Source organism: Pleurodeles waltl, chromosome 2_2, assembly GCF_031143425.1.
Source record: "Pleurodeles waltl isolate 20211129_DDA chromosome 2_2, aPleWal1.hap1.20221129, whole genome shotgun sequence".
Taxonomy (NCBI): Eukaryota; Metazoa; Chordata; class Amphibia; order Caudata; family Salamandridae; genus Pleurodeles; species Pleurodeles waltl.
In genome coordinates, this window is record NC_090439.1 from 874,241,220 (window position 1) to 874,258,547 (window position 17,328).

Sequence of the window (17,328 nt, forward strand, 5' to 3'; positions counted from 1 at the left end):
GTAGAGGAACAATTCCCCTCTGAAATACATTGCATTTGAAACCAGTACCAGCACCATGTTGTGCTCTAGGCTAGAAATCGTTGGCTTGTTTTAAGAAGCCCCAGTGAAGCGCGGAGGAGTGGAGGCGTTCTCCCCCGCAGCGCTATGTCAGTGTGTGTATCCGGCGTATGCCGCATCCGTGGCACGTAGGATGTGGAGCCTTAAGTGATGTGCTTGGGGTACTCCTTCCTTCTGCACCTGCATTGAATTAAGCCAGCTCCAGCCTAAGGTACGGCCTTCTACTTTGTATTCATTATGCAGGGAGGAGGGGCCTTCTTGACTGCTTTCAGGTTGTCGCCCTCACTGTAACACCTTACACCTGTGGTTCCCAACCTTTTGACTTCTGTGGACCCCCACTTTATCATTACTGGAACCCGGGGACCCCCACTGACTCCTTATTGGAATCCAGGGAACCCCTCCCCCCCAATGAGTCATTACTGAAAGTTGGGGACCTAATCTTTTGATATTATATAATTTTCTAATCAGTCGCGGAACCCCTGAGGATGCTTCACGGACCCCCAGGGGCCCCTGGACCCCCCGGACCACAGGTTGGGAACCACTGCCTTACACCGTTCGAGCCCTTAACATTTCTCTCATAATGCTCTCATGTTCCCTATTTCTTCCGGGAAACTCGTACCCAACTAAACAAAGTAAATAAACATTTATCTATCGCATTTCAGTGGGAGATTCCCACACAAATCTCACCAATAAAAGTCCATTTAAACATCCTAATACGTGGGTATGCAGGCATATAAATGGGGTAAAATAGTGAAAACAGACATAACTACACAAAAATATCAAAAATATTTTCTAGATGTCATTTCCTGCACGTAAATTTAAAACTGCAAAAAGCCTGAACATTTCTTGTATTTCCTTTACAAGTGTGAACCTCACCTAAAAATAAATAGCCACGAACAAGTGTGGTTGTGTGCATCTACTGCTGAATTAAAGATTGCAATACGGAAATAATCTGTTGGAAACATTCATGTGCAGTAAGCGCCGCAATACAAAAAGTACAACTGCACAACTTCAGCAGAACTACAGTTCTATAACTGCGCAACCACGACAACAGTACAACTCTTCAACCTTTAGACTCTCCTACCTAAAACTGTACATCTACATCAGAAGGTGCATTGCTCTAGAACTGCATGTCTGCCACACTACAACTCTGCAACTGCTGCGACTCAACAGCCGCACAACTCAACAAAAGTACGTCAGTTCATGTCTACAATATCACAACACTACTAGAGCACGGCAGTAACACTACAGCCACACACCTATAGCAACTCTGCAGATACTGAATTGTACAGCTACAAAACATTGCAGCTCTACAATTGAACATTAAAAAAAAAACTAGAATTCTATAACTGCACGTTTACAAATACTAAAACAATTTAAGTTCAGATCTCCAAAATAATAATTGTATAGCTCTTTAACTATGCAATTGTACAAATGCAGCATTAACACAGCCATAGAGAACACTTCTCAGTACAACTCTTCAAGCAGTACAAGTACAACTACAAAACTTCGAGAAACGGCTACATTACATAAAACACGACATTGCGTCAAGTATACCTGCAGAACTACAAGTACAGCATTACAACAACTGTAGCACTAAAATTAAACTATAGGAACTTTACAGTCACAAACCAAGATTACAGTCCTATTCCAATATGTGCTTCATGTTCCCTCAGCTAGTGAATTCCTGGAGTCCAGAATTTCTCCCAGGCAGACACCCTTGACCCGAGTATCATTACACATGCTACACTAATAGGAGAATGAGGTCTCAAAGGTAGGGGCGGCTCTTCCTCAGGGGCGGAGGAGCATCGCCCCCACCAACAGCGACAGCTGCAAAACCTTTACCAAACGACGATAATAAACTGTGTTTATTATCGTCGTTTGGTAAAAGGGGTGGGGCACTGGGGTTGACGAGTACTCCCCCTCAAAGCGCATGTGTGTTTGGCCAGCCGTCCCAGGCCGACCAAATACACATGCACTGTAGGCTGTGTTTGCTGGCTGGAGAGAGCCTGCACAGGCTCCCAGTGTGCCTTGGAGTGCCCTGGTTGGGCGCTCCCAGCCAAATCTGATGCTGCTTTGAGCAGAGTCAGGATTGGCCACAGGGCAGGCTGGGAGCCTGTGCCTGCAGTCAATGAGGGACAGGGTAGCAGCGCATGGCGGAGGAGGTAAGTTTTATTTATTTATTTTTTTACATTTTTTATTTTATTTTAATTACCAAGCCCGCGTCCCCTTCCCCGTATGCCGCAACTTTACTTTGCAGTGAGCCGCTCGTGCTCAAAGGTCTTTATTCTACCCGTCTTTTCCCCTGTTCTACCTACTCTTTTTCTCTCATCCCCATCCTCTTTTCATGCTCTCCTCTCAGTCCCTTCTTGAGCTTCTTCCCTTCCTGTCTGTCACTAACAAATAAGAGTGTTTCATTGCCCGGAGGTCTGTCAAAGGCAGCTGCTGAATCGTTCGCTTCACAATGTGTGTTGGAGGATGTGTGTGTGATCAGCCCTTTGCTGTCCTTCTAGGAGTTGCAAGTGGTGTTGAGAGCTCCTTGAAGAGATGATGTCTGTGCTTTGCAGCCCAGTACAGCATCACTGGAGCTGAGACAACCCTCTCCCCCAATGACCTCCTCGGATTCCCTCACTACCCCTCAGCAAAAGTGCCCCTCATCTCACCACAGCCCCTGCCTCACATACATTACATTGGTTTTAAAGCGCTGGTAAAGGCTTTCTTTGCTGGTCCTCTCAGCTAGCCTCATAAAATGCAGATCTGTTCTTTTCAACACGATCCTTAACCCTCTGCGCTATTTTATGGCGCATCAAGTTTGCCACTAAACAAAACTTTCCTTGACATTTTTATTGCTGCATGAAAGTTGGACACACAAATAACTCTGCAGGAGGTGCATTTAAATTGCACGGTATTGCTAAACACAGCTCCCCCGCCCCGTGAGGTTGGCCGGCCGGCCGTGGGCTCCCCACGCAGCTCTCTGTCGGTGGGTAGAGGGCGAGTTTCAGCTCTTTTCTGCCCCAGGTTATCTCTGTTGGAGTCAGAGAATCTATCTCCACGTGACTTGACTTGATACAATTAATATGTATAGTTTGACTGCGCTTGATTCTCAAATATTTTCACTTCCCTGTATTTAGATTTCCACGTGGGTACAAGTCCAGTGCAACAAATAAATGTAATGGGGCATTGCGGACAAATGAGCTGCTAAAACATTTTTAAATTGAGCCTTAGCAGGTTTAGCCGCACAAGCTTACGCCACGTATGTGTTACCCCAAAAGACGTTGTGTGAAGGAATTGTATGCAGTCCGTAGATTTGTTATGAATGGTACTTAAGCTCCACTTGTGGAGCCGACCTTAACAAAACTGAAAGCTAGCAGTCACTCAGTGATGTATACAGAGCTGCACTTTATTCATGGAAACTGAAGAGGGGTTTCAGAGTAGTGGGCACGGATTACAGGGCTGACCTTCTGTTTACATGTCCGGGCTGTCGTTTATATCTAAACATTTTCTTACTTCAAGTACTTACTGTGACTGCGAACTTTGTGTTTTTTTTTAAATTGCAGCTAAAAGTGAAGTCCTGCTGCGTGTTCTGTCCAAATGACAGCCTTCCATCTCCGAGCACGATTGTTTCAGGGGACATTCCTGGAACTGTGAGAAGCTGGTACCATGGCCAGACCAGCATGCCTGGAACTCTTGTGCTGTGTTTACCGCAGATTAAGATCATGAGCGCCGGACACAAGTATATGGAGCCGCTGCAGGAGATCCCTTTCGCAGTGGTGCGCCCAATTCTTGAAGAAGGTAAAACATTTCTAGAATCCTTTTTTGTTTCCAATCGAATAAGGACTATTTTGTTGGAATTTCCCCTACATTTAATATTTTACTTATGAAGATGTTTGAATTTATAGCATATGTCATTTTTAAGGTTTAATTTAGATTCAGTGCAACTAAGTAAGCAGTGTTTTAGCAAGTGCATTTGATTTGGCTACCAGTGTGTTCAGCGCACAGCCTCTGCAATATATCTGTCAGGAAAATGGAGCAACCTTCAGATATTGCTTCTGGCACATATGCAGTTGTTTGAGAAAGAACGAAATTGTGGCAGATTGAGGAAATTGACAGGGGGCAGGGAGAGGCAAAAGAGGGGAAAATGGCAGACACACAAACCCCGACTGACCACACCCCATGCACAGCCCTCGCGCCCGACACCGAAACACACATGAAGTTGGGGAAACACAAGGACACCTCATATGCCAGAAGAAACATTTATTGTGGTACAGTATTCTTGGATGTTATTTTTTATTCACTGTTATTTTCTGCATTGTTAGGGCTGTGTCCTGTTGATATAAATCTGACTTCTTTTAGTCCATCTAAAGGTTGGATCTCTTTTGCTCAGCTGCTGTAGGATAATGTATGTGGGTGTATAGGAAGGTAGTAGTGCAGAGTTATGGGGCCAGTTCACCATGCATTGCTTGCAGTAAGAGCCCTCTACTGAAAATGTATACTGCACTTCATGCAAGAGTGAGCGGGTAGTTGTGTTGTGCTTTCAGGGGTGTACATTGACCATGTTTCTGATCCCTAATCCATGAACTTCCGTAGGTAGACAGTACTTTTCCAGATGTTGGTATATTTTTAGGGCGTTAGTCGCATGGAGGATTCTCTTCAATGTGTAGTGAGGGCCATCCAGTTCACGTTACTAGGGCCCTTGTCCACAGCACCTTTGCATCCTGCGCATGAATTCTAATTTGACCCTTAATTACACTGGATGCAGTGGAGCATTTGTAGTGCACTATTGTCTGTATGCCTGCAGATCTACCTCCCGCTTCTAAACTCGGCTGTGTGTGTGTGTGAAAATTGCACTGCTGAACAATAAATGTGTATATATATATATATATATATATATACATACATATATATATATATATATGTTCGATGGCATGTGTAGCTGCAGATACACATGCTGTTCATTATCCTGCCATCTAGTGTTGGGCTCGGAGTGTTACAAGTTGTTTTTCTTCGAAGAAGTCTTTTCGAGTCACAAGACCGAGGGACTCCTCCCTTTCGGCTCCATTGCTCATGGGCGTCGACTCCATCTTAGATTGTTTTCTTTCCGCCATCAGGTTCGGACGTGTTCCTCTTGCTCCGTATTTTGATTCGGAAAAGTTAGTTAGTTATCGGAAAATTCGACGGTATTGTTTGCGCTCGGTACCGGTTTAGTGTTAGCACATCGACACCGAAGAAAGAAGCGCTCCGGCGGCCCTTCAGGGCTTCCACTCTCCAGCGGGGCCTGGTCGGCCCGACCGCGTCCATCTTCAAACCTCATGGACCAGACCCCCTTCCGCCCCAATTGCCACGCAAAGTATCCTTATACAGACCAACACTTGGTCTGTAATCTGTGTTTCTCCAGTATTGGATCTTTCATAGATTCACATGCTTGAATCATCCCCGTCGTCGAGGTGGGAGCCTCACGGTAAGTTTAAATACATAAAGCCTCAGTAGGCCTCAGTAGGCCTTATAGGCTATTTTAAAGTCTATCCACTTTGTTTTGTGAAAAGACCCAAACTTCAGTGTCAACCAATCAAGATTCAGCCCCTCCCAAACACTCCCAACAGAGGCTGAATCCCCTCAGATTTTCTACTGCACGTCGTGTGAAGGGAGTCTCCCTGAGCTCTGCTCAGTTTACTTTATTTCTGACTGAAAATTGTTTCTCTCAGGAAACTAGCTTTTCAGCTTTATCATGTCTGAAAAGACAAAAAAGGGTCTGTTCAGAGACTGTGACAGTTGTGGGAAGAAGAGACTACATGTTGATGACCCCCACAAGAAATGCATCTACTGCCTCCATCCAGACCACAAGGTGAGAGACTGCAAGATCTGTCGCACCTTTAGCCAAAAAACCCTCAAGGACTGTGAGGGTAGACTTCTCTTATGGCTGCAGAAGCAGAAAGCCATGGAGCATCCTTCCTCAGACGAAAGTGAAGCGTCATCTTATGCTTCTCACCCTCAGAAAAGAACAGGTGAGAGAGGGAGAGTGTCTGATGAGCCACCAAGGAAGAAGGCCAAAAAGATAAAACAAGTCTCTACTGAGACGAAAAAGGATGTTTCCCATTCAGAGACACACAAAAATGTGCCAAAAGAGGTTCATTCAGAGCCTACTACGCCTTCACATAGGAAAAGTACCTCAAAAAAGACATCCCTGTCTGTCACCCCAGAAAGAGCTGGAAAAAGTCTCTTCAGGGAAAAAACACCCGTCGACGACGGTGACATCTACTACAGTGTCGTCGACGTTCACAACAGCGGTCTCACCGATGATCATGACGTCGTCGCCGTTATCGTCGACGACGATAATTACGGCAAAAATATTTTAAAAGGCTTCGTCGGCAAACACATCGTCGACGGCGGAGGCCTCCTGGGTCCACCAATTGACCAGGGCACTCCCGTCTATGAAGCACCTCTCAATGAGGTTTAAGAAAACACTGCCGACGACGGCACCTACAGAGGATACGTCGACGAAACAACGGTCGACGAAGACACCGTTGATGAAGGAACCGCCGACAAAGGATCCGTCCATGAAGGGCCTGTCGACGAAGGACCCGTCGACAAAGACACCGTCTGTGGAGGGACCCGTCGACGAAGGACCCGTCGACGAGAGAACCATCGACGAGGGAACCGTCGACGAGCATAACGTCCACAGCACTGGCAATGTATAGACCATCGACCCTCCTGGGTACTCCACCGCACCAATCGTCAACTAGTCTGCCTTATCCTCAGGACGACTCAACCAGGTTCTTACCTCTTTCACTTATCACCATGAGGGACAAAGCTTCCGATATTCTGCCAATGCATACCTCCCCAAGCAAGGTATTGCCATACCCCCCACAACATCTCTTAGATGACGATGATGATGACGCATACTCCCAAAACGAGGGAATGTTTGGGGCAGCGAGTAGCCCGTCTCAACTCCGTGTCAAGTGCCAGGATTTTGATGATGAAGACGAACTGCATTACCAGCCTAGTTATGCTTCAACATCCTACCCACAGGCAGAGCAACAATTGCCCCTCTCCATGCCTAGCACACTAGTGGCGGACGTACAATATATGCTTAATGACTACTATAGAAGGTTTCCACCATCAACGCAGACCACGCCACCTAGACCTGAAAGCTATCAGACACCTCGTCAAACCCAGACTACTAGTCTTCCGGAAACACCACAGGCTAGCATACCACTAACTAGCCAAACGCAGGAAGCTCATCCCTCGTCAGACGACGAAAGAGAAGAGGGTGAGCTAAGAGATTCTGTGACTAGTGAATAGAATGATTATCTCGTCCCCACACCATCTCCACCTCCAGCAGGTCCAGTAGATTCGCCTCCAGAAGACATAGGAGGTTTTCATAATCTGATAGAGAGAGCGGCAACACGTTTTGGCCTTTCAATTGTCTCTCATGAAACAGAGTGTTTTCTGTACGACTTCAAAGAGCCATCAAAGAGATCGGTAAGAGCGATACCCATAGTAGATTTCTTATGGCAGGAAGGCTTGAAGGCAATGAAAAATCCTGCAACAGTGCCTTCCCAAATGCCAAGACTAGAGAAGAAGTACAAGGCCCCGGATGATTCTCCGGCCTGTTTAATGTCACAGCCAAAACCTGATTCAGTAATATCACAGGCAGCGCAGCGACGTTCCAGAAACCCCTCCGCGCCTATAGCATCTCCCCCAGACAAGGAGGGGAGGAGATTAGACAACATTGGTAAAAAATTCTCCTCTGTAGCAGCGGTCACAGTTAAGGCAGCTAACTCCCTCGCTATCCTGGGAAGATATGATCGCCAAATGTGGGCAGACATGTCTGCTTTCTTGGATCTCCTGCCAGAGGACGTGAAGGTGGAAGCAAAAAAGGTGTTGCAGGAGGGAGAAAGGGTTGCCGCAGAGATTATAGACAGCGCAATAGACATTTCTCTAACTGGGTTCAGGCAATTGGCTGGCGCAGCAGGCTTGCGCAGGCAAGGATGGCTAAAGGCTACATCATTTTGACCGGAGGCCCAGAGTCGCGTTCTCGACATGCCTTTTGATGGTGAGAGTTTGTTTGGGAAGCATGTCGACGACATGTTACAAGCCATCAAAACAGATACGGATACGGCAAAATCTCTAGGTACCCTTCAATATAAAAAGCAACCTTTTCGTGGAGCAAGGGGAAGAGGAGGTTACTCCTTTCGAGGGGGATACCAACAGCACAGATCCCAGTATCAGTCTTCCTCCACAGGATCACATCACCAGTACCACCAGCAACAGCAGCATTACAGGTTACCACCGGCCGCAGCTTATAAACATCCAACTAGAGGAAGAGGAGCTGCCAGAGGAAGAGATACGGGCAGAAAACAATGACCCGCCAGTCATTCCAGCATTTCCCCCCCCCCCCCCCCCCCACCAATATCGAGGGTCGGAGGTCGCATAGCTTCCTATTTCCTTCAATAGGCGGCTATAACATCAGACTGATGGGTGCTCGATATAGTGGCCAGAGGTCATACTCTGGAATTCACGCAAACACCTCCAACTGTTCCTCCATCGGGCCCACCACCCCCGAGGATGAACCAACTCCTCAAGGAAGTAAAAGTGATGCTGGGCAAAGAAGCGATAGAGCCAGTCCCTTTTTCTCAGAAGAACAGAGGATTCTATTCCCGCTTCTTTCTCGTAAAGAAACCCTCTGGGGACTGGCGCCCCATCCTGGACTTAAGAGCACTAAACAAGTTTCTAAAGAAACAGTCGTTCAGGATGGTAACACTTCAGGATGTCCTGCGTCTTTTAAATGCTGGAGATCTGATGGCATCCCTAGACCTCCAGGATGCTTACTTTCATATTCACATACATCGCAACCACCGCAAATTCATCAGATTCAGAGTGGATTGTATGCACTTCCAATTTTGAGTTCTCCCATTCGGTCTCAAATCGACCCCCAGAATCTTCACAAAAATGTTGGCTCCGGTAGCAGCGCCAGTCGGGTATCCAGGTTTTTCCTTACTTGGAAGACAGGCTCATAAAGGCACCCTCAAAGCCGCAAGGGATACGTCATATTTTGTATTGCCTTCAATTGTTAAACAGCCTGGGGTTTGTAGTCAACTACCAAAAGTCTCAGCTTCACCCCAAACAAGTATTAAACTTCTTAGGAGCAATACTAGACACGGTCCACAACAAAGCGTACCTGTCTCACGAGAGGAAACAAAAACTAACCTCCTTAGCAGACTCTCTACAAAAAAGTTTGCTTCAGTCCGCATCTACAAATCATTGCTAGGGGTAATCTCATCTTGCATTCCGTTAGTCCCAGACTGCCGGCTCCATATGCGACCCCTGCAAGAGCAATTGGACATACAATGGTCCCAGGTCAACGGTTCATTCGAAGACAAGATTCGCATAACACCTCTAATGCAAAACACCATGAGGTGGTGGGCGACACTAACCAATTTGTCAAACAGACCTTCATTCCTTCATCAAACACCCAGTTACATAGTAACAACGGATGCCTCTCTCGAAGGATGGGGTGCACACTGCCAGGACCTGCAAATCAGCGGATCCTGGAATGCAAAAGAGGTTCAACTCCACATCAATTACCTAGAACTCAAAGCGATAGCTCTAAAAGCTTTCTTGCCAAAACTACAAAATTCAAGCATCTTAATCAGGACGGACAACACAACCAGCATGTTTTATCTAAACAAGCAAGGAGGCACTAGAGCCCCACAACTTTCGCAGCTAGCTCAAGAAATCTGGTCATGGGCCATCAAGCACAATATTTCACTCAAAGCAGAGCATGTGCCAGGACAAACCAACGTTCTGCAGACACCCCGAGCAGGACAGTGATACCTTATCACGAATGGGAGCTAGACCAGAAACTTCTCAATCGACTTTTTCTATTATGGGGCAAACCGAACCTCGACCTATTTGCCACACTCGAGAACAAGAAATGCCAGCATTACGCAAGTTGGCTTCCCCAGAAAGGTTCGTGGGGGAATGAGTTTTCAATGCGAAGGTCCGGGGTCTATGCCTACGCTTTTCCTCCGATCCCACTCATTCCGAGAGTCATCAACAAACTAAAGACGGAGGGGTGTCGCCTCCTATTCATAGCTCCCAGATGGCCCAGACAGGTCTGTTACACGGAGCTCCTAATGCTCTCCGAACAGCCACATGTGCAACTCAGACAGAGTCCGACTCTCTTGACGATACACCAGGGACAAGTCAGGCATCCAGATCCGTCATCTCTTCATTTGTCGGCTTGGCTCCTGAATACAATGAGTATCTAAATCTCAACATTTCCTCGGAGTGTAGAGACATCTTAGCAAACGCTAGAGCTGACACTACCAACAAAACCTATAGACTTAAATGGAAACGTTTTTGTATATGGTGTGCAGCAGAAGGTATACATCTCTTTTCCGCTCCTCCAGAGCAGATACTTCCATATCTCTTGCTCTTGGCAAAGTCAGGACTTTCATATTCCTCCATTCGAGTGCATCTGGCAGCAATCTCGAGGTACCGTAGATCACCACACATGGTCTCATTATGCTCCACAAGAATTGTCAAACAATTCATGAAGGGCCTTTTTCGTGTTTTCCCACCAGTTCGAAAACCTCCGCCATTATGGTCCCTGAATGTTGTATTAATGCAGCTCATGAAAGCTCCCTTTGAGCCGATTCACAGAGCCAATCTAAAATTCATCTCATGGAAAACAGCGTTACTACTAGCTCTTACTTCAGCCAAAAGAGTCAGCGACATTCAGGCTTTCACTATCAAAGAGCCTTTTCTCCAATTTACAAATTCTGAGGTGATCCTAAGAACAAATCCTAAGTTCATCCCGAAAGTTCCCTCAACGTTTCACTTGAATGAACCAGTCATCTTGAAAACCTTTTTTCCAAACCCACAAACAGTAGCCGAGAGGACATTACATTCCCTGGATATAAAAAGGTGTCTAAAGTTTTACTTACAGAAAACACGAGTCATCCGTCAGTCTGACCAATTATTTGTTGCATTTGGCGGAACGAGAAAGGGACATGCGGTGTCCAAACAGACTATAGCCAGATGGATTGGCCTAGCAATTCAATTCTGTCATGCTAAAGCTGGTAAACCGCTCCACAGCAAGGTGAGAGCCCATTCTACAAGATCGATAGCCACCTCAGCTGCACTCTTTGCGGGGGTGCCACTACATGGCATCTGCAGAGCGGCCACATGGTCCAGCCAGCATATGTTTACAAAGCACTATTGTCTCGAAGAAACGAGTAACATTGATAAAGCAGTGGGACAGGCAGTACTGAGGCATTTATTTTGTTAAGGTGAGCCTCTTCCACATCCCACCACCACACTCAAGGTATGTTCAATATTGTTTCTCAGTCTTGTTAATATCTAATTTTATATCACAGCGTGGTTTACTCTAAGATTTTGCTTCAAATTAGTCATAAGATCAACGCTTTTCAGATTGTGTTAACATGTTGTAGACCTCAAAACAACAACAACACATATTGTATCATAATTTTCTGCCATACAGCTTTTTTCTGTTATTGTTATATATATATATATATATAAATGTATACTAACGTGATTGAGATCATTTAGAGAATTACGATAAAATGACAGTCAAATTAAATCGCTAATTCTCAACATTACTGCTCATTATTCTGATTCAAGCATGTGAATCTATGAAAGATCCAATACTGGAGAAGAAAATTAGTTACTTACCTGTAACTGCAGTTCTCCAGTATTGGTATCTTTCATAGATTCACATGCGACCCACCCTCCTCCCCTCAGAGGCTCCCCTATTATACAGATATTAAACTTCACACTTCTACTAGAAAATCTGAGGGGATTCAGCCTCTGTTGGGAGTGTTTGGGAGAGGCTGAATCCTGATTGGTTGACACTGAAGTTTGGGTCTTTTCACAAAACAAAGTGGATAGACTGTAAAATAGCCTATAAGGCCTACTGAGACCTACTGGTTTTAACTTACTGACTTACTGCTTTATGTATTTAAACTTACCGTGAGGCTCCCACCTCTTCGACGGGGATGATTCAAGCATGTGAATCTATGAAAGATACCAATACTGGAGAACTGCAGTTACAGGTAAGTAACAAATTTTCTTATCTCCGGAACACAGGGAGGATACTTGCGAGGCCTGTCGGGCATTTCGATCCAAGAAAACACTACGAGATCGAAGAGCTCGAAGACTCCAGATGGCGTCGACACCGGCCGAGCAGATCAACGTCGAGGAAGAGGAGAGATTCTCCATTCGAGATTCGGACTCAGACGAGTCCGAAAGTGAGCAGTCGAAACAGCAACAAACTGTGAGTAAACCAGCCCCGGCAAAGACTCACTCAAAGATAATAAAGGTTAAGGGGATGCCACCGCCAACAGGCCATGGCTTAACCTGAAAACACAGTGATCAAACATCGGCACCGAAAAAGGCCTCCCAGCAGCCGAAGACATCCGACTCCGGTCCAGATACCGGCTCCGAACCATCTCGGCACCGAGAGTTCGGCACCCCTAAAGTCAAGAAGGTTTCCTCGGAGCCGAAAAAGACTGTACAAAAAGCTTCGGTGCCGAAAATGCAGCCTCGGAGCCGAAACCAGGCTCCTATACAGAAGAGCAGTTGCAAGGGCACAGATTTGAACAAGAACTGGGCATGGGAGAGCCACACCATACCCAGAGGAGGTTGCACATACAGAAGGACACGGGGAAAATCCAAACTCTCCCGCCAATAAAAATCAAGCGAAAGCTAGCATTCCAGGAGACGGAAATGCAGCCAAAAGCGAAAGTGGCTAAATAGAAAACACCACCAAGGTTCTCGCCACAACAATCTCCATTACATTCGCCACACCTGTCCCCGGTAGCAACACCCCCAATAATGCAGTCGCCGACACACACGGGGATGACCCAACATGACCCGGATGCATGGGACTTGTATGATGCACCGGTCTCAGACAATAGTCCCGATTGCTACCCGGCAAGGCCGTCACCACCTGAGGACAGCACTGCATATATGCAGGTGGTTTCAAGGGCAGCTACATTCCATAATGTAGCAATGCATGCAGAGCCCATAAGAGGACGACTTTTTGTTTAACACCTTGTCATCTACTCACAGCTCATACCAAAGTTTGCCAATGCTGCCAGGCATGTTAAAACACGCCAAACAAGTGTTCCAGGATCCAGTAAAAGGCAGAGCCATCACGCCTAGTGTGGAGAAGAAATATAAACCTCCCCCAACGGACCCTGTGTTTATCACACAACAATTAACTCCTGATTCGGTGGTAGTGGGAGCAGCCCGAAAGAGGGCAAACTCCCAATCCTCAGGAGACGCACCACCGCCTGACAAGGAAAGTCTGAAATTCGATGCAGCAGGCAAGAGGGTGGCAGCACAGGCAGCCAATCAATGGCGGATTGCCAATTCTCAGGCTCTACTGGCTCGATACGACAGGGCACATTGGGATGAAATGCAACATCTCATTCAGCACCTTCCCAAAGAGTACCAAAAACGTGCCCAACAGGTTGTTGAGGAAGGTCAAACTATTTCTAACAACCAAATAAGGTCGGCTATGGACTCAGCAGACACGGTGGCAAGGGCAGTGAACACTGCAGTAACCATTCGTAGGCACGCATGGTTACGGAGCTCCGGATTTAAGCCAGAAATCCAGCAGGCTGTGCTGAATATGCTGTTCAACCAAGATCAATTGTTTGGGCCGGAGGTGGATACGGCAATAGAAAAACTCAAAAAGGACACGGACGCGGCCAAAGCCATGGGCGCTCTCTACTCCCCACAGAGCAGAGGCACTTTTAGAAAGCCGCACTTTAGGGGGGGGGGCGGTTCGTTCCCAAACCACAAAGCCTTCCACCTCACAAGTCAGACCCACATATCAGGGCCAGTATCAGAGAGGAGGTTTTCGAGGACAATATAGGGGTGGACAATTCCCTAAAGCAAGAGGGAAATTCCAGAGCCCAAAAAACCCACAAACCAAACAGTGACTTCAATGTCACAAACCCCCACCACTCAACACCAGTAGGGGGGAGACTTACCGCATATTACCACAACTGGGAAAACATAACTACGGACGCATGGGTCCTAGCCATTATCCAACATGGTTATTGCATAGAATTCCTACAATTGCCACCAGATGTGCCTCCAAGAGCACACAATATGTCCAAACAACACTTAGACCTGTTCCAACTAGAAGTCCAAGCATTGTTACAAAAACAAGCAATAGAACTAGTGCCCAACCATCAAAAAGGAACAGGTGTCTACTCTCTGTATTTCCTAATTCCAAAGAAAGACAAAACTCTGAGACCCATATTAGACCTCAGAACACTGAATCTTTACATCAAATCGGATCACTTTCACATGGTGACACTTCAAGACGTGATTCCCTTGCTCAAAAAACAAGACTACATGTCAACATTAGATCTCAAGGATGATTATTTCCACATACCCATACATCCTTCCCACAGGAAATACTTAAGGTTTGTAATCCAAGGCGTGCCATTACCAATTCAAAGTGTTACCATTCGGGATAACAACAGCCCCAAGGGTATTCACAAAATGCCTTGCAGTAGTAGCCGCTCACATCAGGAGACAGCACATGCACGTATTCCCTTACTTAGACGATTGGTTAATAAAAACCAGCACTCAGCAACAGTGTCTTCTACACACACAACACGTCATAGAAACCCTACACAAACTAGGGTTCTCTCTAAACTACCAAAAATCACATCTACAACCGTGCCAAATACGACAATATTTAGGAGCAACAATCGACACACAAAAGGCAATTGCCACTCCAAGTCTACAAAGAGTACAAGCCTTCCAAAATATAATGTTAAACATGTACCCAAACCAGCACTATCAAGTGAGGTTTGTAATGAAACTTCTAGGCATGATGTCTTCATGCATAGCCATTGTCCCAAACGCAAGACTAGGCCCCTACAACAGTGCCTAGCAAAGCAATGGACACAAGCACAGGGTCAACTCCAAGATCTAGTGTTGATAGACCGCCAGGCACACTTCTCGCTTCAATGGTGGAACCCTATAAATTTAAACCAAGGGCGGCCATTCCAAGACCCAGTGCCTCAATACATGATCATATCAGATGCTTCCATGATGGGGTGGGGAGCACACCTCAACCAGCACAGTATACAGGGACAATGGGACGTTCCCCAAAAACAACTGTATATAAATCATTTAGAACTGTTAGAAGTGTTTCTAGCATTGAAACCATTTCAACCACTAATAACCCACAAACACATTCTTGTCAAAACAGACAACATGACAACAATGTATTACCTAAACAAACAAGGAGGGACACACTCATCACAACTGTGTCTCTTAGCACAAAAGGTTTGGCATTGGGTGATTCACAATCTCATTCGCCTAATAGCACAGTACATCCCAGGGATTCAAAACCAGTTGGCCGACAATCTGAGTCGAGATCACCAACAAACACACAAATGGGAAATTCATCCCCAGATACTACAAACTTACTTTCTACGCTGGGGAACACCAGAAGTAGACCTATTCGCAACAAAAGAAAATGCGAAATGCCAAGACTTCGCGTCCAGGTATCCACACCCTCAGTCCAAGGGCAATGCGTTATGGATGAGTTGGTCAGGGATATTTGCTTACGCTTTTCCCCCTCTCCCACTCCTTCCTTATCTGGTAAACAAATTAAGTCAAAACAAACTCAAACTAATACTAATAGCACCAACCTGGGCTCGCCAACCGTGGTACACAACACTACTAGACCTGTCAGTAGTACCTCATATCAAACTACCAAACAGACCAAATCTGTTAACTCAACACAAACAACAGATCAGACACCCGAATCCAGCATCGCTCAATCTAGCAATCTGGCTCCTGAATTTGGACATTTAGACCTTACACAAGAATGTATGGAAGTTATTAAACAAGCTAGAAAACCTACTACAAGACATTGTTACACAAACAAATGGAAAAGATGTGTTTATTACTTCAATAATAATCAAATTCAACCACTACATGCTTCTGCAAAAAACATTGTAAGCTACTTATTACACTTACAAAAATCTAAACTAGCTTTTTCTTCAATTAAAATACATCTCACAGCAATATCTGCCTATCTGCAAATTACACATTCAACATCACTTTTTAGAATCCCAGTCATCAAAGCATTTATGGAGGGATTAAAAAGAATCATACCCCCGAGAACACCACCAGTCCCTTCGTGGAACCTCAATATTGTGTTAACACGACTCATGGGACCACCATTTGAACCCATGCACTCTTGTGAAATGCAATACTTAACTTGGAAAGTAGCCTTCCTGATAGCTATCACATCTCCTAGAAGAGTAAGTGAAATACAAGCATTTACTATACAAGAACCCTTTATACAAATACATAAACATAAAGTGGTTCTCCATACAAATCCCAAATTCTTACCAAAAGTTATATCACCGTTCCACCTAAACCAAACAGTGGAACTCCCAGTTTTTTTCCACAACCAGACTCAGTAGCCGAAAGAGCATTACATGCGTTAGACATTAAAAGAGCACTAATGTATTACATTGATAAAACAAAACAGTTTCGCAAAACAAAACAATTGTTTGTAGCCTTCCAAAAACCTCATGCAGGAAATCCAGTATCCAAACAAGGCATTGCCAGATGGAAAGTGAAATGTATTCAGACCTGCTATATCAAAGCAAAAAGAGATCTGCCTATTACACCAAAGGAGCACTCCACTAGGAAAAAAGGCGCCACAATGGCTTTTCTAGGAAATATACCTATGACAGAAATCTGTAAGGCAGCCACATGGTCTACGCCTCATACATTCACAAAACATTACTGTGTAGATGTGTTAACAACACAACAAGCCACAGTAGGACAGGCTGTATTACGAACATTATTTCAAACAACTTCAACTCCTACAGGCTAAGCCACCGCTTTTGGGGAGATTACTGCCTACTAGTCTATGCACAGCATGTGTATCTGCAGCTACACATGCCATCGAACGGAAAATGTCACTTACCCAGTGTACATCTGTTCGTGGCATGAGACGCTGCAGATTCACATGTGCCCTCCCTCCTCCCCGGGAGCCTGTATCCGTTATAATTTGGATGAAACTTGTAAATTTGTAAATATATACTATTTCTTAGACACATTATGTACATTATGTACATACATACTTACTCCATTGCATGGGCACCTTTACTATATACACAACTCCTACCTCACCCTCTGCGGGGAAAACAATCTAAGATGGAGTCGACGCCCATGCGCAATGGAGCCGAAAGGGAG

The 17,328-nt window shown here is 45.5% G+C and overlaps 1 protein-coding gene across 3 annotated transcripts in view; it reads left to right on the forward strand.

The window, feature by feature from the left end:
* VPS13B (vacuolar protein sorting 13 homolog B) overlaps window positions 1-17,328 on the forward strand; it is a 2,423,697-nt gene that overhangs the window by 1,106,232 nt on the left and 1,300,137 nt on the right. For all 3 annotated transcript variants that reach the window (XM_069220546.1, XM_069220545.1, XM_069220547.1), the window contains exon 23: window positions 3,615-3,849. In XM_069220546.1, coding sequence (XP_069076647.1) covers window positions 3,615-3,849 — 235 coding nt within the window. The remainder of the gene's footprint in view (window positions 1-3,614; window positions 3,850-17,328) is intronic.